The sequence below is a fragment of the Magnolia sinica genome, unplaced genomic scaffold, assembly GCF_029962835.1.
Source record: "Magnolia sinica isolate HGM2019 unplaced genomic scaffold, MsV1 ctg238, whole genome shotgun sequence".
Taxonomy (NCBI): domain Eukaryota; kingdom Viridiplantae; phylum Streptophyta; class Magnoliopsida; order Magnoliales; family Magnoliaceae; genus Magnolia; species Magnolia sinica.
The window spans coordinates 255,651-280,759 of record NW_026682788.1 but is presented as its reverse complement, the minus strand read 5'-3'; the positions used below and the strand labels follow the sequence as shown (position 1 = coordinate 280,759).

Below are 25,109 nucleotides of genomic sequence, written 5' to 3'. Positions count from 1 at the left end.
ATGGAAAGCTGCCTGACCACACCACCCAAAGCTCCCCCCTCTACAGCAACAACCTGCAGATAATTTGTAAGCAAATTGAGTAATTTCTGAGTCAACATACAGGAATAGAAGCAACTTCATATTAGTAAGTTAAAATAGATTCAAAAAGGCAGTATTTAACTACCGACAGCTCTGCAATGCAGCCGAACTCCAGATGGTGGGACGTTATTTGTTAAGGTGGAATCTGACACCTTAATCAGGGTAGAAATTTGTTTCCCACTTGGTGTAACATCTGCTCCATGATCCCGATCCGTAATTTACTCAATCTCTTCATTAATTTGTCAGGCCTTGGCAGCAGCTAATGTAGCACTTATAGGCCCAGCTTCTGCAGCTGACCTCAACCAAGTATTCAACCCCTTTACTAAGTCTCCTGCAGTATGATCAAAACTAGGTACAATTCGCCAAGAAGCTCACACATGAGAAAGATATTTTTAAGTGCTATTCAATAATTTGCATTAGGTCTTCAGGCAATACAATCGTAGAGTATATCAAAACAAAATTTGATCTATTAAACAAAATATAGACCTCCAATAGCTTACCTTTGAAGCATTGCATTCTCAGCACTTATATCGGTGTACATATCCCATTTATAGGAGGGGCAACCAGGCTACCCAGCACAACAGCACCATCAACACCTACTTTAGGAATTTCTTGTCTTGTTCTTTCATCAACAAATGTGTATCTTGCAGGTAATCTCCCTGCTTGTACATTGGTTGCAGCAGCTGCTGCTGCAGCATGTGAAGCAGCACTTGTTGTTTCAGCAGCAGCTAGATCTTCAGCCACAAGCAGGTCATCTAGCAACACCCCTGTAGCACGAACACCATTTACAATGAGCATTGAGAGCAATAACATATTAACTACCATGTCCAAAGAAAATAATGCACTGCATAAGTTATGTAACTCAGGCCTCCCAAAACAAATATGGTTGTAAAATAACATTAGCTTGTTATGAATAAGTTGAATCACCCAAAACACATATCAAACATGGCACAGTTCTACAGCAATCCAGACACACCAAATCCCTGACCAAACTGTGAATGAAGCATAGCCAGAGATTGCACTAATATGACAATATTGACCATCTACCTTTAAATTTGGACACCTCAGTATTTACTTTTAACCATCCATTTGGTAGCCATAAATTGATGGTCAGAATTTGTTGATTGGAGTGATTCTAGCTACATACTACATTCACAATCAGACACAAAATGGATGGACTACATAGCAGTAAATGTCAACGCTGCCTAAGAGGGGATGGGCAAGGTATTCTGTAACAGTAATGGTGGCTATAACGGCCACCACCGTTACCTTTACGATACGGGGCATAGCAGCTGTTACAGCCCCGTAATGGCCGTTATGGTCTCTCTTTTTTATTTTTTAAATTTATTGAAAAAAACCCCCGAAAAACCTGTATCTACCCCGTAATGTTGATTAAAAAGTATGAAAAACCTGTATATGTCCCGTAACAGACCATTACGGGGCTATTATGGCCTTTATTGGGGATGTAACGTGCTGTTAACAAAAATTACGGGTCATTTTTTCCATAATGGCTGTTACGGCTGTTACGACCGTTACCTTTACGTAACGGCCTTTACGGCCCCATAACAGCCTTTACAGTACACCATGGGGATGAGTCACCACCACATTTTAAATGGTGAAAAACTAATGTTGGAATCTAGCCCTTCCCTGTAGTTCTTTCCCCCATGTAGGGCTCCATTAATAGAAGTCACATAATCCATACAATGTAGGTTGGTGTGGTCCTTTTTCAAACGGTGCTTGAACTTCACAAGTGAAATAGCATGTGGAGCAATGTCATGGCCAGTCATAGAGAAGAATGAAAATGAAAAGAGAGGGTTAAAGGGAAATAAGCTATGCTGAGAATGGGATTCGACGAGAGTATCGTAAGGCCAAAGTGGGGTGCCACAAAGGTGGATTTTGGCAATGGCTGTTCACTTGGCAATCAGCCAAACACACCACACATGAAAAAGTTGTGGAACTAGTGAGATAGCAATTGAATCCACAGTCACAAACTCATGAAATCCATCACGAGGGTGTCCGGTAGTGTTTAATAAATTTTACTAACAAAAGAGAGGATAAAAGGATAGATCTCCAATATTATTCACCAATACAGAAGGCTTGGTTAAACAACAAATCCAAAGTTTGGAAACATGCCTGACATGCGGCAATAAAATCTCAGTTACTGGAATTTTCACACAAAAAGTATCAAAGCTACAGTGGAAATCATATAGCTAAAGCCAGTACACGTGGATCATGAATGTTCAAATTACATGGCATGCAAATAAAAGAATACATTGAGATTTTGCTACCATATAATTCAAAGTGGGGTGAAGTGGAGTTGAAAAGAGATATGCTTCTTGTGCCAATTTGTTTTGTTTTTTTTTTTTTAAACACAGACTATACCATCCAAAATTTTCAGTAAAAAACCACATCTAAGGATTATCCTGTCAAAAGATTCCAGCAAATCAAAACTGCACAAAAATATTTCATTTTTTCTTGGCATCCATTAATTCAAAAAACAAGACAGCCATCCAATAGTATCTAAACATGCCTTCTAAAACTTGTAGCATCTTAAGAATTAGGAAATGGGAAAAGATCTTTAGCCGTCAATACATGAGACTGTCACAGACATCCAACTACCTATCCACATTTTTTGCCCACTTTTTGAAAAACTGGCATTAATAGAAACTTAAATTTGCATGGAACTCCTACCAACCACCAAATGGGCAGTGGAGTATCTTGGTACAAAATCCCATGTATACCAAAGGGAACGTGTGAGTCATGCTTTGGAAATTTATAACAAAGAGCAAAAATCAAAGCACCAGTTGCACATGAAACAATGCATTTAACATATACCTAAAAAGCACATTACAAAGATGTAAGACTGCCCACCAACCTAAGAATCTAGAATGAATGAGTAGAAGTAATTAAGAGATTAAGAGACAACAGTTAAGATATGGTATCAAATGAGGGAATAGATATTCTATAAGGTAGCTTATCTTAACTTACCATCCAAACGCCACCTTTGTGAGACAGTGCTCACATTGTATCTTGTATTGGGGAAATTGATCATTCTTGCACTTCAACACGTCCAAACATGGCCTAAGATCGGCAGTACAGAATCTGCTGGATATCCGTATCAACAGTACCAGAGCAGAAACTGTACTATGCTGATTGCTCTCCAATGCAATTGCTCTACCGGTATGTTTTTTTCTTGGTTTTTAACACATGCACTGAGAAATGAAGATGAACGAAAAATGCACCTATAGCCAGGGATGTATAGTATATGAATGGACTGGATGAGAAGCTCGGCTTGTTCTGTTTACAGTTGGAATATCCGCATCCCTTCTTTGAAGCTGCTACCAAATGCAACTAGCAAAAAGATTGAAATGAGATGTGTCAAAACTCATCATAGATTGCTTGTGATTCAAAAAAGTCACTTTTGTTGGACAATCATAATTATCCATCCATTGCCCAGGGAAAGGATGGCTACAAGGATAGGGACAAATCACAGATAGGTTGGATCATCTGATCAATGTGATTTTTGAGCCAATAAAAATGTCATCTGGACTTTATAGGCAGTTTAGATTGATTTTTGAACCTGATTTGTTGCAGATAGTGTGGCCCACCCCCCACTTAGAAGCAGTCAGGATGATTAGCTTGTGGGTGCATACATCTGAGCTTTTGACACCCTTAACTAGATTTTCTGTTGTGATCACATGTAAAATATGCTATACTAAGGTGTTTCTCAACATCTTTATGAGATCCAAACCAATCATAAGGTAGCCTATAGGTTGAATGGGCCATAACCCAAATATATATCACACTGATTTAACAATCCTAACCATTCTATTAGCGAACTTTTATGGAAAGAAATTATATGGTTATAAGAAGTGTTAAACAAAGTTAATTTGACCATTTCAATTTTTCCAAGCAAAGGGTTGGAATTGTCCAATTGGTCAGAATTTAGGGATAAGAACCATCTAAGGTAGGGCCAGCCTACCTGATGAGAGTTCGGATCTTATAAAGGTTTGCCACATACTATACAAAACATACAGATCACTGATAAGGGAAATGAAAGAAAGTGCCAGAATTTTGAGGTATTTTCATATAAAACTGTAGAATATAAGGCAATTTGCTATATTGGGTTCAAATGTACACTTAGCAACTATTGATGCCTACGCCCACTGATAGCATTTGCAGAATTCCCTTCTATCATGAGTGAGCCAATCCAATGCTCTATTTTAATCTTCATGCATTGAAGTATAGGTTCTGCCTTAGTGAAATTTGCATCCTGATGATCACCTGGCCTGAGGATGAAATAATATGGTACCCTGATGGTTTATAAAAATCCTGCTCACACCAGCCAGCCCCAGGTTCCCAAGGAACTATTGAAATTCATCTTGAACTACCCTTTATGGGGCACATGCCATCTTTCTTTCTTTCTTTTTTCTCCTTCTCATTTTCTTTTCTTCTTCTTGTTGGCTTTACTCCAATTTTGAGCATGTGCTTCGATATCCCATGCAGCTTCCTGTTGGTATTATTCCAATCCATTGTACAAGTAAACATTATGTCAGATACCTCTGCTATATTTATAGCTTTCCCATGAAAAATTATCCTACTTCTTTCCAGCCATAAACTCCATAAAGTTGTTTGAATTGTGATTTTCCAAAGGGGAGGTCAATAGGAGAAATTGATATTCCACCAACTGGAGAAAAAAAACCTGCATTGATCCTGGAATAATCCATGCAAAGCCAAAATGCTACAAAACTGCCACTCAAATGTCCCCTGCAAATCTGCAGGGCAGTAATCAGTGAAGTTCGTTCTCTTCTTGTGCTAGGCACATCAAGCACCCGTGAAGCAGTTACTACATTAAATTGCATATTCCAATTCCATACCTGATATACCTGCCCCTCAACTGGCCATATAGCCCTCCATATGGCAGATCCCATTCTATAGTTACTACATTAAATTGCCAAGCCATTCTCTGTCGCCCATATTTCTCTATGAGAATAATCTACCATAATGCACTTTATTTGTCCCCCAATCCGCCACTACCACTTAAAAGAGCCAGATTGACCTGTTTAATTGACCTATTCTGAGGACCACCATTCTTCTTGGATTTACACCCTCTTTCTAACAAAGTGAATGTTATTTATGACAGACTAACTTATCATTTCACAAAAATTTCCTTTTGAAATTAACCCAACTTGGCCACAATCAAATATCGGTGTTTAAATGATGCATTAGGTACATTTCAAAAAAAAAATAAAATTGACCTCATGTACACAAGTACATTTGCAAGGGCTGCCTTCACCAACTTACCCCATTCATGGTGTTCTGTCATTCCACATGGCTAGCCTTGCCTTGAATCTTTCTATCAGGTCGTCCCAAATGGCCTGAGGCGTTCTTCCAATACATAGTGGAATGCCTGAATGTCAGAGTGCTCTGTTGATCTGAATCCATATATTGAAATCTTAAATATGCCAGTCAATGAAATTCAACCTATTGGTTGCCTAGTAGCTAAACACATATTTAAAAATATCGTTCTAAGCCGTTTCACATAATTAAGAAAAATATGCAAGAAAATGAGTTAATGATAATCAGCAATCAATTTCAGTACAAAGAGCTTAACTTAATAAGGATAAATGCAACTTCCAAACACAAATCCCTAATTTCATTCAATTAGAAAATAAAAATAAAAATAAAAATAAAAAAATCCTCAATCCACGAAAATCACAACAGAAATCAAGCCTACAAAGTCGAATTTACCTGAACAACACAGGCAACAGAGGAACGATCGCCATCGACATCACCACCCAATACGTGTTATAGAGCGCCAGTGCCAGCCCGAGTATCGAGATGACCTTCACCCGCTCCGAAGTGATGGACTGGAAGAAATCCAACGGTCGGGATCCGATCTCGACATCCTCGGGCGAGAACAAAGAATCAATCAAGATAGATCGAGCTGCGGTTTGAGAAACCCTAAGAGAAGATGAAAGAAGGAGATCCGAGGCTTGCCTTCGAAGACAGTTACTATAGAAGCACTATGGATGGAGAGGCGTTGAGCATTTTCCATTTGAAGATTTGCATAAATGAAAGGAGAATCCAGCAATCCGAGACTGGTTTTTACTCTGCTAGGGTTTTCGAGAATGGATTGGGATGAGCGCAGAAGCGCTTGATCGAGTGAGGGAACCCATGCATTTAATCTGATGTAGGCCAGCTTGCTGTGTGTGAGGGGCGCAGATTTGGAAAACGGATTGGCTACTCCCCCTGCCACCGGCCCCGTGGCTGATGGTCGGTCCTCTGTGGAACCCACCATGATGTATATGTTTCATCCATTCCGTTAATCTATTTTTAAAGATCATTTTAGTTCTTTATCCCAAAAATGAGATGGATAGAAATCTCAGTTGGACCACACCCCAGGAAAACAATAGTGATTGGATATCCACCATTAAAATCCTCCTAAGGCTCACTGTACTGTTTATTTGACATCCAATCTGTTGAGGTCATGCAGGCCCAGAGATGAAGGTAAAAAACAAAGATCAGCTTTACCCAAAACTTTTATGCCCCCAAAAGATTTTTAATGGTCTATGCTCATTCAACATTGTTTCCGGTATTGTGGTCCATTTGAGATTGGTATATACCTCATTTTTTTGTCTCATCTCATAAAATTATATGAAAAAAATAGATGGATGGCATGGATGAAACACATACATCATTGTGGCGCCCACGGAGAATGGCTAGTCGTCGGTGCTATGTGGGCCCCACCATGATGAATGTGTTTCATCCATGCCGTCCATCTATTTTTCTAAATAATTTTATAGTATTAAACCAAAACTAAGTTATATACCGGTCTCAAGTGGATCACATTATACGAAACAGTGTTGAATGAACTTTAATCATTAAAAACTTTTTGAGGGCCATAGAAGTTTTGGATCAAGCTGATCTTTGTTGTTTCCCGTCATCTGGGTCTGTATGACCTAATCAACAGATTGGATGACAAATAAACAGTACAGTGGTCCTTAGGAGGGTTTTAATGGTGGATATCCAATCGCTATTATTTTCTTGTGGTGTGGTCCACCTGAGATTTATATTCCTATCATTTTTGGTAGAAAGCACTAAAATGATCTGTAAATATGGATGAATCTCATACATCATGGTGGGGCTCACATAGCACCGAACACCAGCCACGAGGGTAGGGGCAAGGGAAGTAGCCGATCCGTTCCCGGACCGGACGGATGCGGATTGGCTCTACCACACACTGGCTATATAGCTAGTGTAAATATGTGTTGTCTCCCACGAGCGCAGACGCTCCTCGAGCTCCCAATTGTATGAACGGTTCAAATGGTCCACTTTATCTTTATATATGTATTATTTTTCATCTCAGGCCTTAAGACAAGTTCGCCAAATGGATGGACGATTTGGATATAACACACAGGGACCATAGATCTTGCCTATGTCTGGCGTGTGGTACACCAGACAATCCGCTTCCCGACCGGACCTAGCTAGAAACGGACGGCCTATCAGGGGCTCGGTGGGGCCTACTGTGATGTATATGCTTTATCCACGTTGTCTATCCATCTTATAGAATCGTTTTAGGGCATGAACCCATATGGAGGCATGCTGAAGGCCTAAGTGGACCACACCACAGGAAGTGATGGGGGCAACTATGATGGATGTGTTGCATACACACCGTTCATCCATTTGGAGAGATCATTTTAGGGAACGAGAATGAGGCAGATCCAAATCTCAAGTGGACCACCACACATGAAACAATGTATTGAATGTCTACCGTTAGAAACTTCAAGAAGACCACCGATCAAACTGATATCTGTGTCTTCCCTTTGTCCATGTCCGTGACTATGTGAACGTATGAATAGGGTAGATCTCAAATAAACACCATGCAGGCCCCTGGGATTGTCTCAAAATGGGATAGTGACTTTGTTTACTATGGGGGAGTCCACTTGAGCTTTGGACCCGGTAGGGCTCTCTGGGGCCACCATGACGCATGTGTTTTATTCACACCGTCCATCCATTCTAATAATCTATTTTAGAGCATAAGCTCACAACAGAGACCGATTGAAGGCTTGAGTGGACCACGCCACAGGAAGTAGTGGTGACAAAGATGCCCACCGTTGAAACTTTCTTATAGCCCACTGTGATGTTGATTTGCCATCCAACCCATTCATAAGGTTACACAGACTTAGATGAAGGGAAAAAATAAATATTAACTTGATTCAACAATTTTGTGGCCCATAATAGGTTTTCAACTATAGTAGCTCCATCCCCACCATTTCCCATGGTGGGGTCCGCTCGAAGCTTATATATGCCTCATTTATGGGCTCAGGACTTTTAATTTTGATTCCTTGGTAAGTAAAAATGATAACTTTCTCGGTTACCTAACAACCGAGGCAAAATAATAGCTTGTTGGCTTCGGTTCGTAGCAATCAGGGCAAAATAATGGATTTTTAGCCTCGGTTTCATAGCAACTGAAGTGAAAAGGCAAACTTTTTTAGCTTCGGTTACTTAGAGGCAAAATAGTGGACTTTTAGCCTCGGATCATTTACAACCGAGGCGAAAAAGTAAAGTTTTAGTCTCAATTCCTTAGCAATCGAGGTGAAATTAAAAGAAGACTTTTAGTCTCAGTTACTTAACAACCGCGATAGAAAAGAAAACTTTTAGCTTCAATTCTTTAGCAACCGAGGTGAAATGGTAAAGTTTTAGCCTTGGTTTCTCTACAACCGAAGTAAAATAGCCGTCTTTTACCTCAATTCCTTAACAATCAAGGCGAAAGAGTGGACTTTTAGCCTCAGCTCCATAGCAACGGAAGCGAAAGAAAGGACTTTTAGCCTTAGTTCCCTAGCAACAGAGGCGAAAAGGTAAACTTTTAGCCTCAATTTCTCTACAACCGAGGCAAAATAGTCGACTTTTAGCCTCGGTTCCTTAACAATTGAGGCAAAAGAGCAGACTTTTAGCCTCATTTCCCTAGCAACAGAGGCGAAAGAGTGGACTTTTAACCTCAGTTCCCTAGCAACCGATGCAAAAAGGTAAACTTTTAACTTCGGATTCTCTACAATCGAGGCAAAATAGTGGACTTTTAGCCTCGGTTCCCTAGTAACCGAGACAAAAGAACAAACTTTTAGCCTCAGTTCCCTACCAACCGAGGCGAAAGAGCGGACTTTTAGCCTCAGTTCCCTAGCAACCGAGGCGAAAAGGTAAACTTTTAGCCTTAATTTTTCTACAACCGAGGTAAAATAGCAGACTTTTAGCCTCGGTTCCCTAGCAACCGAGGCAAAAGAGCGAATATTTAGCCTCAATTCCCTAGCAACCGAAGCGAAAAGGTAAACTTTTAGCCTCAGTTTATCTACAACCGAGGAAAAATAACAGACTTTTAGTCTCGATTCCCTAGCAACCGAGGCAAAAGAGCGGACTTTTATCCTCAGTTCCCTAGCAACCGAGGGGAAAAGGTAAACTTTTAGCCTCGGTTCCTCTACAACTGAGGAAAAATAGCAGACTTTTAGCCTTGGTTCCCTAGCAATCGAGGCAAAAGAGCAGACTTTTAACCTTAGTTCCCTAGTAACTGAGGTAAAAAAGTGAAATTTTAGCTTCGGTTTCTTAATAACCGAAGTTAAAAGCACACTTTTAACCTCAATTCCTTAGCAACTGTGGCTAAAAAATGAACTTTTAACTTTGGTTCCTTAGTATCATGCCCCAAACTCGGAAACCGGGCTTACAAAATTTTTGATTGCCGAATCTGGCGCCAACAGCCTCCGTAGTACCCCGTTCTCGGCTCCCAGCACCCATACGCCAGGTTCCATTCCTGGGATTCTACAAGGAGGATTTTTAACATCAATCTGATTCGTAATGAGCTTAACCATAAGCATAACCCACGAACAATAACCACAAGAACACCATCACAAAATTCACTATGATCAAAAACTTTAAAAATGTGCATAAAGGGAAATATAAGATAATGATAACAGAAACTCCTGAAGCTTAACTGTACACTCCCACTACGGCGAAGCTACGGCTGCGTCCTGGCGTCATCTGCACGCATCAATCGTGCATAATCTTATAAAAAGCTTAGAGGGTGGTGTAAGTATGTGCGCAATATAAGTGTGCTCAGAATACAATATCAAAGTAATGTGGAATCATGCTGATGAGAACATAATGCAATCAGCTGTATTAAGGCTATGCGACGCAAAACATGAATGTTATTGGCCATATCAAGGCCATGCGATACGAAATGCAACTCATGCATGTCAATCATCATCCACATATCAATGCAGCTCCTCACTAGAGCATCAAATATCAGTATAATTCTTACTCTGGATAATCACCGGTGTTTAGTACACTCCAAATGGCACCACCCCTTTCCGAGATGCGCAGTTCAAGTGAGCGTAAGAAACCTCACTATCCGCCTAGCCAATAGTCTGTCAATACCTATCTGGCACGTTGATAGCGGACTCATTCACGAGTTAGTCAAACTCGGCCTAGCAATGCCCCCTACCCTCAGGCGAGTAAGGCCACACCCCTTTCCAACCGAGCACGACATAGTGGGAGACACGACCTCCTGGTATCTGGTTTTCTTGCCCTCATATATCCACTTGGTTTCGACATTGGAGTAATCCTCTGGTACCATTGAGTTTAGGAATTTTCACCCAGGGACATCTATGGCGCCCCAATGCTCAGTAATAATATTTCTGGTGTCTGATCCTGCCATCCACGATGTGTCTGTGGAGGTCATATCCCTGATGTCGCTAGGGCGTATAGAAATCAAGTCATATAAATATAAGTGCATGAATCACACTACTAATCATGCAACAATCTTGCACGTACTGCGCGCTCATGAAGGGCAACTCTGCCTATCAGGGAACCCATAAACAATCTGCCCGAAGGCATATGCTATGATCAGTCACTTCTCATCTCAAGCATACATATGATGCGTATGAGCGTGAATCATGAAACTATATTAAACATGTTATGTGATGATGAGTTCTGTTCATAACGAAGAAGGGCCTAGACAGCCTACACACTACAAGTATGGGCCTAGGGCCCCTAGGGAGAGTTGCAATGCGGACATTTAACCATCATTGCTCTTACAATGTGGATGTCAAACCATCATTGCTCCCAAAGCATAGCCGCCAAAACATCATTACATACATCATGGTGGGATCTCACATCGCAATGGGCCTCATCACATCACATTCAGCCCACACAAAGGCCTCACATACGTCTCATTGGGCCTCATATACATCAAGTGGGCCGCTCCAATGGGCCAACATGCATCAAACGAGCCACATTATATGGGCCGCACCAATGGGCTGATTCAAATGGGCCGAATCACATGGGCCTAAACCAACCACACCATTCAACACTACTAGAGATCAGTTTAGAGCATTATTTCAAAAAAATGAATCGTATCCAAGGATCATCTGGACCACACCACACTTAACCGAGGTGATAATAATTCCCATGTTAAAAATTTAGAGGGCCCACCATAGCATTTATTTCCCATCCAGACTGTTTATAGGGTCATAAAGACCTAAACAGCGAGGAAAAATAAATATTATATTGGTTCAAAACTTCTGTAATCCCAAAGAGGGGTTTCAATGGCAGACGTTCAACTCCACTATTTTTTTGTAGTGTGGTCCACTTGATACCAGATCTGTTATATTTTGGTCCCAGGCCTTGAGACGGGATCGCCAAATAGATGGACGGTTTGGATGTAATACAAACATCAGGGGTGGGGTCCGTATGTGGCCCACCAGAGTATTGAATTTGCTTCTTTTTTTTGTCTCGAGCCAAAGACAAGCTCGCCAAATGAATGGACGGCGTGGGACACAAATATACATCACGGTGGACTCCACCCGTCCAGATGATGAATGGATGGCATGGATACAAACATATATCACGGTGGGCTCCACCCGTCTAGGTTGCTGGACGGTGTGGATGGGACCCACACACCTAGTGCGGCCCATCCAGCACCGTCTAGAAATGGACGGCTGGACAAACATCACTGGTGGGTCCCACGTAGGCGGGCCACCCCCCTCCCCTCTCTCTCTCTGTATGTGTATATATATATACCTATTAAAGAGTCCACCGTCCAGACCCTCTAGATGTTCTGGACGGTGAAGATATAACGCTTATATCATGGTGGGTCCACACGTGTGGCCCACATCAATGCATTAACACTATATATATATATATTATTTCAATATTAGTATCTCTCTCTTTTTCTTTTTTCTTTTTTTAAGCTAGCTGGATAGTACACTTCACCGTCAGTTCACACTACATTGTTAGCTACGACCCACTGTCAGTTCGCACACTCCACTGACGGTTTGGATTCAACATAGGCATCATGGTGGGTCCCACATGGACGTGGCCCACCTGTTTGGATCGACCTGATATTTGTGTTTTTCCTTCCGTCAGGTGGGTCCCATGAAGGTGAATGGCATGGATAAAATATACACTTCATGGTGGGCCACACACACAAACACACTATCATCATACGAGAGAGAGAGAGAGAGAGAGAAATAGTAAGATAGAGGGACCCCGCCACTATGGGCCCCTCTCTACATTGTATACATCAATGTGGGTCGCACAACAAGTGAGCCCTAAATTTTGAAATCAACGGTGGATCACCCACCTATCAGCCTTCTCTTTTAGCTCCTTAGACTTGTATGCTCCTTACCTTCTATTTTAATGGAGGTTGATGGAGAATGAATGGTTGAGATGGGAGATGAGAGAGAGGGAAAGTGGGCCACACTTGGCTTTGGGAGAGAGAGCTTGGACGTTGGAATTTTTTGTTGCTTGGGAGATTTTTTGTGAAATGAGGGAGAGAGAAGTGATGGAATGTAAGAGATGGAGTGATGGGTGATGGGTGGAATGATGGATGAAGTGATGTAAGGGTTGACTTTGGGGTAGCTTATGTAAGAGAGAGGTAAGGGTAGGGTATGAGTTGCTTGTACTTGACTTAAGGTGTGATGTATACTTGATTGATGAGATTGATTGATTGATTGATTGATGGGATAGGTTGTAGAGATTTTCTCAGAATTCGCACACGTGGCGTTTTCTTCGAAATGAACGCGGGCCCATATCTTCTAACCTGGGTATCGGATCGGTGTGCGAGTCACGGCATTGGAACTGCAGCGACGGCACGGTCGCTAGGGTACAAGTTTCAGGTCGAGCAGACTTTGGTATGCAGGACTCGGCTTAAGATCACGCGCAAACGTCGGATATAGGTCGAGGGTTGCCGGAATTCGACTGGGAGGACCGCGAAAGCCTACGAAATGGTACGAACTAGGATACAGGTCTTACACTTAGCAACCGAGGCTAAAATGCACAATTAGCTTCAAGTTTTTGATCTGAGGCTAAAAAATCGTGGCTAAATGCCCATTTTCTTGTAGTGTTGACTAACTCTATATCCCACTATCATTTCTTCCCTTTCTTCATTTCTTTCCATCTCTTGAGGCTTCTCAATCTGTGTCCTTTTAATCTTTGATTGATTGCAAAGCCATCATCTTTCTTTCTCCGTCCATTAAATCCAGTATGCTTCTTTACCAAAGGATTGCATGTAAACCCTGTTGGACATCACTACTAGTTGGTTCTCTATGGGCCTTAGCCTGATGTATGATGTTTATCCATGTCATCCATCCATTTTCCAGATCATTTTAGAGCATGCACCCAAAAATAAGGAAAATTCAAATCTCAGGTGGACCACACTACTAGAAAAATAGTGGTGATTGAACGATCACCATTAAAAACTTTCTAAGGCCCACTGTAATGTTTATTTTCCAGCTAACCTATTGATTAGGTCACACTAAATTGGATGAAGGGAAAAACACAAATATCAACTTGATCCAAAATTCCCGTGACCCTAAGAGGTAATTAATTATGGGTGTTCAATCACCACTGTTTTTGTGGTGTAGACAACCTAAGATTTGGATTTGCCTCACTTTTGGGCTCATGCACATGAGGGGGCAAAATGGATGGACAATATGGATAAGACACATACACCATGGTGGGCCATAGCACCAAAGAGCAACGGCATCCATAGGAGCGTTAGGAAATTCCAAGGCTCGAGTGGACCACATGATGGGAATAAAAAACTTTCCCTTAAAAACTTTTTAGGGGTCACAAAAGTTTTGAACCAAGCTGACGTTTATGTTTTCTCTTCATCCATGTCTGTGTGACCTTATGATTGGTTGAATTGAAATTAACCATCACATGGGCCTTAGGCCCTAGGAAGGTTTCATTAGTAGGTGTCACTATTGAAAAGGGGCGAGCTCTCATCCTAAGAGGGGAGGGGGTGAATAGTACTATGCCAATTTAAAAATAAAAGAACTAAAAGATTAAATAAATCAGAACTAATCAGAGATCTCAATTGTAATAGTATTGAGAAATTGATCCAAACCTTGTTCAAAGGACAACCTTACAGCAAAAACAAATGTTTTAGGTATGACAACTTAATTTCTTAAATGTAATAAGGATCAAGATTGCAAACTAAAACAAGAGACAAAGGAATAAAGCTATCTATTGCAAGCATTCACCACATGTTCATGAAAAGATTACAACCATTCAACACATATACATCACATACATCATTCACCACAAAACACCAGGAGTTATAGTGGTTCGGCGTGTACACCAAGTGTTCTCAAACAACCACACCTACTCCACTCTCAATAATCACAACCCAGGTGATATTGGCGTTCACTAATTAATAATCAAGGTTTTCTTAGGTTCACCTTAAAACCTATACAGTTTGTTTTCAAATGGGCTATTACAATCAAAACCCCATGCTGAGATTTTATGGCTATCTCAGTTAAAACCAATACAGAGATTTTCTGGATATGTCAATAAACCAAAAATTGAATAAACAATACTTATCTTCTTCTGAACACGCTCTTTGATGTAGCTCGTAAAACCGCTTCACTTGATGTAGAAATGTTCAATGTTCAATAACATAATCAAGGGTTATAGGTTCTAGATTGATTTTAAATTAACTCAAACCTTAGGCTACCTGAATCTAGGGTCTTTCTAGGGTCAATTATACCTGAATTTATTGGACATTGAAATATATACCTTGAAATTTTCATTTAAATCTTCAGTAGCGTTCAGTGGATCTTCTACTTGAAGTAAACTTGTAGTTGTAGCATGATATTGAACTTGAAGTGAAGTAGAACTCAAACTTGAAGTAACCATCTTCATGTCTTGCACTTTCCAACTTCATGTGTTGATATCGAAGGTGATCTTTCCTTCTTGATTCACTTGAAGGTAAAATTTCCATCACATAAGTGAGTCACACTATAAGCTGTTTTGTCACATCGAAATTTGACAAATAAGTGTGCTTTATACATCACAACACTTGCAACTATCCTTGCTACCTGATCATATGGTGCGGTTCACTTGAGCCTTGAATTTGCCTCATTTTTGGAGTTGTAACTTAAAATGAATATGGCCATGTAGATCAAACCCATCATGATGGCCCTCAGAGCCCCTGATAGTCCTAGACAAGGACAGGCAGGGTAGCACCCAATCTACTATCCAAGGCTCAAGTGGACCACTCAGTAAAGGTTAAACACCTACCATTGAAAACATTTTAAGAATTACAAAAGTTTTAGACCAAGCTGATATTTGTGTTTTCCCGTCATCCAGGTTCATGTGGCCTTGTGAACAGGTTGGAAGGGAATTAATCCTCACGATGGGGCCTAGGAGGGTTTCAAGGGTGGTTGTCATTGATGCCGCTGCTTCCTGTGATGTGGTCCACTTGAACCTTAGATATGCCTCATTTTTTATCTAGTGCCCTAAAATGACTTGGAAAAATGGATGGACGGTGTGAACAAAAGCTGTGCATTACGGTTGCCCCTCAGAGCCTGTTCCAAGTTAAGGAAGGGCAGATTGGATAATACCCCATCAGGACTAGAGATGAACAGTCCTATCAGTGGCTCTGTGGGCCACTATGATATATTAGTTTTATCCAAGCCATCCATCCATTTTGAAAGATATATATATATACATATATATATATATATATATATATATATATATATATATATATATATAGGACATGAGCTGAAAAATGAGGTAGAGTGAAGGGTCGAGTGGACCTCACCACACCAAGTAATAGTGACAATGACTCCCACCATTGAAACCTTTCTAGGGCCCACTGTGAAGTTTATTTTCCATCCAACCTGTGGATAAGGTCACACAGAAGTGGACGAAGGAAAAATATAAATATTAACTTGATGCCCTCAAGCAGTTTTCAGCAGTCAGCAATCAATCATCACTATTTATTGTGGTGTACTCCTCATGCATTTGACCGGCCTCATTTTTGGGCTCATAACCTAAAATGGATGGATGGCATGGATAAAACACATATATCATGGTGGGCTCCATGGAGCTCCTGGCAGGACTGTCTATCTCTAGCTAGGCTCTACTAGGAGTAGTACCCAATCCCTGCACTAAGGCCCCATACTAGTAAACTCTATGGGCCACCATGATGTATATGTCTTACCCAGGCCATCCATCCTTTTACCCCTCATTTTAGGGCATGAACCCAAAATTGAAGCATAATCCAAACTCAGTTACACCATATCACATGAAATAATAGGAATTGAATGCTTACCGATGAAAACTTATCGAGTCCAATAGTCTTTGGATCAAGCTGATATTGCTCTCATCCATCTCACTCCCTTAATACTGCAGCTTATACTTAGAGCATTCGAGCTGGTATCCCCATCTTCTGAACAGTAAACATCATTGTGGGTCCTATGAAGGTTTTAACGGTGGATTGTCTGGAGATCCATGGGATTGATATATCCCTGGATTGCTATATCCAGTCTGTTTGGCGCGCCCGGCCCATCCCTGTATTAAACCTTCTCATCCCTTCTAATCCCTCACACCAAACACGTCATAGGCAAATTTGAAGGATTACGGTGGATTTGATGGGATTTAAATGTAATGATTGTGTTGTCAGCGGATTGTCTTGAGATACATGGGATTGGGATCAGATCACCGACTCTGTTTGGCACGCCAGGCCAATCCCGGGATTTGACATCCAATCCCTTGCAATACCATCCAATCCCTTCCAATCCGACCGGCCAAACGGGCCCTTAGAGGATTCGAGCTGGTATCCCCATCTTCTGAACAGTAAACATCATTGTGGGTCCTATGAAGGTTTTAACGGTGGATATCATTATCCCACTGTTTCCTATGGTGAGGTCCACTTGATCTTTTGATATGCCTCTATTTTGGTCTCATGCCTTAAAATGAGTTGATAAAACAGATTTATATCATAGATAAAATATGTACAACAAGGTGGGCCCTTTAGAGTTTACTCACAATGCTAGCTTAGTGACCCAACAGGCAATCCGTACCACTAACGTGTCAAGTTTCTGGTTGGACCTTCTTACTCTGATTGTTCTTGACCCTTCAATCTTGCATGCCTTTGATTGGATGGTTCAATCATTTATTTGATGTGATTCTTGCATATTTTGCTGATGTCGTACGTTTGTTGTTTCAACCGTCCAACATATCCAAAGACATTCATTTCACTAGATCTAGGTTAAAAGTTTTTTTTTTCATTTTTTCATCACTATACAAAAACTACAGCAATCATGTGGTCCCAAACACCCGCGTGGACTTGAGACCCTTATTTAAAAGGTTCGGTCTACCCTTCTGCCTGTATGGCTCAGCCCTGCTAAGCCCATTTATCTATATGTTGCATGGATCAGTCTGCTGGCATCTGTCAGCGATATCATATCTACAGCGACCTCATATGCAGATCGAGATCCCTGATAGATTCCCGGATCCACGAGGTCGGTGGATCCCTGATTGTGTGGCCAACCGTGATCATGTACTTTTCTTATATCCACGCCATCCATCTGTTTCAACATATTATTTTAAGCATGATCCAAAAAATGCAGCAGATTGAAATCTCAGGTGGACCACACCACAGGAAACAGTGGTGATTGATCCTTAAAAACTTCTTGTGGGCTGCAAAAGTTATGGATGAACCTAATATTCATGTGGTCCTTTCATTCATGTTTTTGTGACTTTATCAACAGGTTGGATGGCAAATAAACATTAGGATAGATTTGGATTTGCTGTGGATACCTAGATTTGGATTTGCTGTGATTTTTTTCAGCTCATACCCTAAAATGAGCTGGAGAAGTGGATGGATGAGACGGATATAAGACAGTCCGTCCCTGATCTGCTAATCAAGTTGGCCACCGTGGCAGAAAGAAATGGAACCAAATAGACATTGTATAGCCGTCCATTTGTTTCATTTTAGCCTTCCATCAGCCCAATTAGTTGTTGTTGTTTTAGTTGTCCATATTTTTGTACACCACAGCTACATGATTGAGGAGACCGGGTTGCCCTTCGGACCAAGGTTTGTAACAGGAAACCACACAAAAAATAGCATTGATGAGATGATCCTATTCATTACTTGGCCTTATCTTCTATATCTATTGTTGGTGCATTAAGTCCCTTGATATACATTGATATAGTTAAATGATTTTAGAGAAATTAGTTATTTAGCATGGTATCAGAGCGAAGGTTTTTGTACTAGAATCTCTGTCTATATAATATATTCTCTCACGCGAGGTTGTTTATAATGTGAGTTGTATGTTCCTAATATTAATTCCTAGTATGGATCATATTATTGATTTGAATTATTTTTGTATAAACAATATTGACCACCCACACTAAAGGCCATGGATCGAATGGCTAATATTTGTTAAATTTGTGTCACGATTTCATGGTAGCCTATGAAATGTGTTTGGAATTTATTATTCTTTCATGAAAGATTGACATATTCCTTGCGTTTCAGCGCAGATGTGTACATTCCTTGCGTGCACCTGAGATGGATAGATTCTCAGCAAAGCATCTCTCTCCCTCTATATATGCTCTTCTTCTTCAAAGTAAAAAGTGCTTTATATGCTACCTTGTCTATTACCAATCTCTTTAAGCCTTTGACTGATTGCGGAAGCCATCTTCCATCTTCCTCTTTTTTACAAGCTCTCCATTCATTCCTTTGGGTATGTTTCTTTCTACCGCTTTATCATATCTTATGAGGGATTGACGATTGAGTGTGTACTGTGTAGCATCGTCTGACTAAAGTGTCTCCTTCTAATTCGATTGATTGCAGAAGCCATCTTCCTCATCTTTTTACAAGCTATCCATTCGTTACGGTATGCATCCTTCTATCATTATATCATGATTTGTAAGAGAAGTGGCATTATATAATATTAAAGTTTCGCCTGCAACTATCTGTATATGAGAAAATCATACAAGTAGTTGTCCATTCATCAGGTGGTTCAGACTCTACATTAATTTTATTTTATTTTTTAAATAAAAAATAAAAAATGGACAAACACCCATAAACTGCATACAAATGGTATGTGGCCCGCCTGATGGTGGGACGGGGATGATTTTTAGGCATATAAATACCACGCTACGGGAGTGGATTAGGTGTAACCCTAGGAACAGAGATGTCACTGTGCCTGGGACTGTGTGGGTCCACAGAGGTGTTCCTGACATTAGGGCTGAAGTATAAAATCAGGAAGATCCAAAATTCAGGTGGGCCATACCACATGAAACAGTGGGGATTGAAAGTCTTACAATGACAAAAGTTTTGTATTAGGATGATATTTGTTCCTACGGTTTATCTGATTTTATTATTATTATTATTATTATTTAGTTGTCTATGGTAAAGGAGTGGATTAAATTTAAGTGAATTTTACAAAACAATACCTTGTTAATATAGTATTTACATCCCCATACTTTTTAAAATTAACTTTTCATTAAACTACATAATAGTCAAAGGCCTGCCTTCATATTGTTTTCTCTAATTTTTGGGATGTCTTTTTAATAAAATGTCAAAAATGCCTACCAGACCATTAACTTAATTACTTGAATGTAAATATCCACTTGCAGAGCATGCACCTACCTGGTAATGTGTTGACATGGCAAAGTTCTGTGGGCCTCAACAGGATTATATGCATACCCATCCATCTATTTTGCCCGGTCATTTTAGGGCATGAGCTTAAAAATGAGGCAAATCCAAAGATCCAATAGACCACACTCGGAAAATAGTGGGGACAAGGACACCTGTGGTTGAAACCTTCTTAAGATTACTATGATGTTAATTTGCCATCCAACCAGTTCATAATATCACACATACATGCATGGATTATGGAAAACCACAAATATCATCTTGATCCCTAACTTTTTGACCCTCGAGAAGTTTTCAATGGTAGACTTTTATTTTCAACATGAATAACCTTGTGGCCCACTTAATGAAAGGTCTTTCTCATTTTTGGGTTTAGCACTGGGAGAGCTTGTGGACGGAGAGAGAGGGATAGGATTAGGTGCGTGCTGGCTTCACCAAAAATGGTTGGCCCTTACTGTGGGGCTCACCTCAATGTATATACTGTCTATCCATTTTGCCGGATCATTATAGGGCATGAGCCCAAAAGTAATCACATTCAAATCTCATATGACCAAACCATAGGACACAATGGTGATTGACCAATAACACCTTCTCATGAGTCAAAAGAGTACTTCTGGATCAAGCTGATATTTGTTTTACCCTTCATCAAAGTTATATGCCTTTATAGATAATATGGATGGCAAAATAAACATTACTGGGGTCTAAGATGTTTTTAATCGTAAAGCATTTTAACTTCTACTATTTCTTATAGCAAGGCCCACCTAAGATTTGGATATGCTTTATTTTTGGGATCATGCCCTAAAATGAATTCACAAAACAGATGGACGTAATGGATATATAATACATACATTAAGGTAGCCCCACTGTCAGGGCTATAGTGTGTTGGGGAGACCACTAAGCGGATTGGCTGGTGTACCACACACCACCGACCTTACTGGTGTGGGTACGTGTCCTGGGAGAAGGGATGCGTATTGCATCCTACTCGGCCCGGACAGATTGCATCCTACCCGGCCTGGACAGTAATCCGTCCGGGCCCGGCTCAGTGGGGCCCAGCGTGATGTAATTATTTACACTGTTCATCGCTTTTCTAAGATCATTTTAAATTGTTATCCTAAAAATGCATGATTACACCACTCATGTGCCAGCAAAATCATGTCTAAACTGGACTTGAGACCTAACTATTGCACATTATCTGTAAATAGGGCAGTACATCGAGCTGAGTCGAGTCGGGGTGGGCCAAGCTCAGCTTGACTCGTCCATGCTATACTCGAGTTCAAGCTCGAGCTCGAGTTCGCCCTTGAGCTCAACATTGAAGCTTGGCTTGTTTGCCAAAGCCTTCGAGTCGAGTTTGAGTCGAGTTAGTGGTTCGAGTCATCGAGTTTATCTCAAGTCGAGTCGAGTTTACCTCAGTAGGGTAAGGGAAAGAAAAAGAGGGAATGGGGACGGGTAGGATTTTTTAGTAAAAACTTTTAAGTTTTAACTTCTTTTTTTAAACTTATATATATATATATATATATATATATATATATATTATATTTAATATTAATATAATATATAATATATATTATTAAAATATATTACTTGAGCCGAGTCGAGCTCGAGCTCGAGCTTTGAGTCAAGTCGAGTTCGAGTCGAGTCGAGTTGAAATACACTATGGTCGAACTTGGCTTGAACGCAACTCGAGTTTTAGTAAACAAGCTTGACTCGCCTTGAATTGGCCTTTCAAGCCGAGTCAATCCGAGCTTAATCGAGTTGAGTCGAGCGAGCTTTTCGAGCTAGCTTGACTCGTGTACAGCCCTACTTAAGGGCCACTGTGATGTTTTTCTTACCATCCAAACTATTCATAAGGTCATGTAGACGTGGATTAAGTGATAAAAAAATATCAACTTGATCCGAAACTTCTCCAGCTCTCAAGAAGTTTTTAACGGCGTACGTTCAATCCCCACTTTATGGTCCACTTAAGCCCTGTATCTTTATAATTTTTTGGCTCATCCCTTAAAATTATATGATAAAAACTATGAACGGCGTGGATAAAATACTTATATAATGGTGGGCCCCACGGAGCCCTGCCCGGACGAATTACCGTCCGGCAAGGGTATAGATGCAATCCGCGTCCGGGAAGAAGAGCACTGACGCTCCTCGAGCTCCAAGCTATACCAACCGTTCAAAGGAGATCAAATTCACACGAGGCATAATGATGTATTTATTATATTCAGACCATTCATCCATTTAGCGAGATCATTTTAGAGCATGAGCTCAAAAATGAGACATATCTAAAGCTCGTACACCGCAAATAGAAGTGGAATAGTGATTCTCACTGTTAAAACATTTTTAAGTCCCACCATAACATTTCTTTTCCATTTAATCTGTTCATAACATTACACAGACCTGGATGAAGAGGGAAAACAAATATCATATTGATATAAAACTTCTATGACCTCAAAAGGGTTTCAATGGTAGACGTTGAATCCTCCATTGCTTTTTTACAACGTGGTCCACTTCATATTTGGATCTGTCTTGTTTTTTTGGCTCAAGCTTTACTACGAGGTTGCTAAATGAATGAACGGTTTGAACATAACACATACCTCATGATGGGGCCACCTAACTTGGTGATGTCAACATACTAGCCAGGTCGGTGGTGTGTGATACACCAAACCGGGTCCATGAACTAGGGTCGTTGTCACGCCCCAAACTCGGAAACCGGGCTCACAAAATTCCCGATCGCCGAATCCGGCGCCGACAGCCTCCGTAGAACCTCATTCTCGGCTCCCAGCACCCATTCGCCAGGTTCCGATCCTGGGATACTATAAGGAGGATTTTCAACATCAGTTTAATTCGTAATAAGCATAACCAAAGGCATAACCCACAAACAACAACCAAAAACTCCATCACATTTCCACTATGATAAAAAACTTTACAAGTACAGTGAGCATAAAGGGAAATACAAGGATGATGAACAAAAACTCCAAAATGATCTGCCACGCGTCCAAGCCTCAGCGCTGCTGCGATCCAACGTCACCTGCACGCAACGGTCGTGCATAAGCTTATAGAAAGCTTAGAGGGTGGTGAAAGTGTATGCTCAAGGTGGTAATGCAGTTATGCAGTATCAGAATAATGCGGAACATGCTGATGAATGCCAAGAATACCATTAGCCGTACCAAGGCCATGCGGTGCAAAGAATGATGTCGGTCATACCAAGGCCATGCAATGCGAAATGCAACTCAAGCATACAAATTCTCATCTAAGTCCACATGTCAGTACGGATCAAATCTGGAATATCATCGGGGTCTAGTACACTCCAAGCCATATTGTCACCCCATCGCGCACAATAAGGTGAGTGGAAAAGACCTCACTATCCGCCTGTCAATATCGGGCTCGACTCGTCAATAACGGACCCATTCCTCGAGCTGGTCAGACTCAGCCTAGCATTGTCCCTTACTCTCGGGTGGGTAAAGCCGCACCCCCTTCCAACCGACCACGATACAGTGGAAAGCGCAACTGTCTGGTAATCGGCACTCAGCGCTCATGCACCCACTCGGTCTAGACGTTGGAGCAACCTCCTGGTACCATAAGGGTTTAGGGACTTTCACCCAGGGATATCTATCGCACCCCATGTAGAACAGTATTTTCGGTATCTAATCCTGCCAACCACGATACGTCTGTGGAGGCTACGGCTCTGATGTCGCTAGGGCGTACAGTAACCATATCACACAATGCGAATGCATGAATCATACTATCCAGTCATACAGCAATCCTGCGCGTATCGTGCGCTCATGTAGGGCAACACCCCTGTACGGGGGCCCCTAGACAATCTGCCCGAAGGCATATGCTATGATTAGTCATTTCTCATATCAAGCATACGTATGATGCATATGATCATGAATCATGGAACTAAACATGTTATATGGGATGGATGATGTTCATGACGAAGATGGGCCTAGACGGCCTACACATAACACGTACGAGCCTAACAATGGGCCCTAGGGAAAGTCATAATGCGGACATTTAACGAACACTATACTTGCAATGGGGACGTTAAACCGCCATTGCTCCCAAGGTACAGCCTGACGTAAACATCATTACATAACCCATGTTGGGATCGTACATTGCAATGGACCTTAGGCACATCCCATTGGGCCTTAAATACGTCAAATGGGCCTTATATTCATCAAGTGGGCCACATCATTGGGCCGCACCAATGGGCCTTATGTGCATTGCAATGGACCATGACCCGTGGGCCTTAGAGTGCATCAAATGGGCCTACTCACATGGGCCTTATGTGTATCAAATGGGCCTCGCCAATTGGGCCCCATATGTACATCAAATGGGCCTCAACCCATAGGTCCTAATACATCTTAACGGGCCTTAACCCATGGGCCCCTAACACATCAAATGGGCCTCGACCCATGGGCCTATAACACATCAAATGGGCCTCGATCCATGGGCCTTACATATAAATCAAAGTGGGCCTCAATCATGGGCCAAAAATAACCGAGATGGGCCTTATATATATATATATATATATATATATATATATATATATATATATATATATATATATATATCAAAGTGGGCCTCAACCATCAATAAATTGTATATAATATATTATTATATATATATATATAACATATAATATTATATATATAAATATATATACACACACCAACACACACACGCACACGTACACAGCCGGCCCACCGTCCCTGGACGGTGGGAATAAAACACTTGCATCACTGTGGGCTCCATGTGGGGCCCGCCATAATGTTTATATTCCATCCAACCCCTTGATAAGGCCACGTAGGCCTAGATGAAGGGTGAACACAAATTCCATCCTGATCCAAAACTTCTGTGGGCCCAAAAAGGGTTTCAAAAGTAAAGGTCCAATTCCACTGTTTCCAATGATGTGGGCCACCTGAGTCTTGGATCAAGATGATTTTTGGAGTGGGCCCACGTTAGGGGGTGGCCCACCCGATGGACGGGTCAGATGACAGATAAGCATCAAGGTGGGGCCCACGGCTACAGCCGTGCTTGGCTGTACGTCCGGCGTCCGTCCGCTGGGCGCTGGCGCGCAGGCAGCGCCTGCTGCCCT

General features: G+C 41.2%; 1 protein-coding gene across 11 annotated transcripts in view; it reads right to left on the bottom strand.

The window, feature by feature from the left end:
- Positions 1-13: 13 nt before the first annotated feature.
- The window catches only part of LOC131236130 (serine/threonine-protein phosphatase BSL3-like), a 53,313-nt gene continuing 28,217 nt past the window's right edge, over positions 14-25,109 (bottom strand). Inside the window, exons 1-5 of one of the 11 annotated variants that reach the window (XR_009166548.1) lie at positions 5,383-5,513; positions 3,321-3,429; positions 579-845; positions 168-409; positions 14-53 (exon numbers count right to left, since the gene is read on the bottom strand). Coding sequence is in view for 4 of the 11 variants with exons in the window: in XM_058233271.1 (XP_058089254.1) it covers positions 604-845; positions 3,321-3,429; positions 5,383-5,391 (360 nt within the window). In the remaining 7 variants the exon portion in view is untranslated. The other 10 variants (XR_009166549.1, XM_058233271.1, XM_058233272.1 and 7 more) reach the window with 10 other exon arrangements.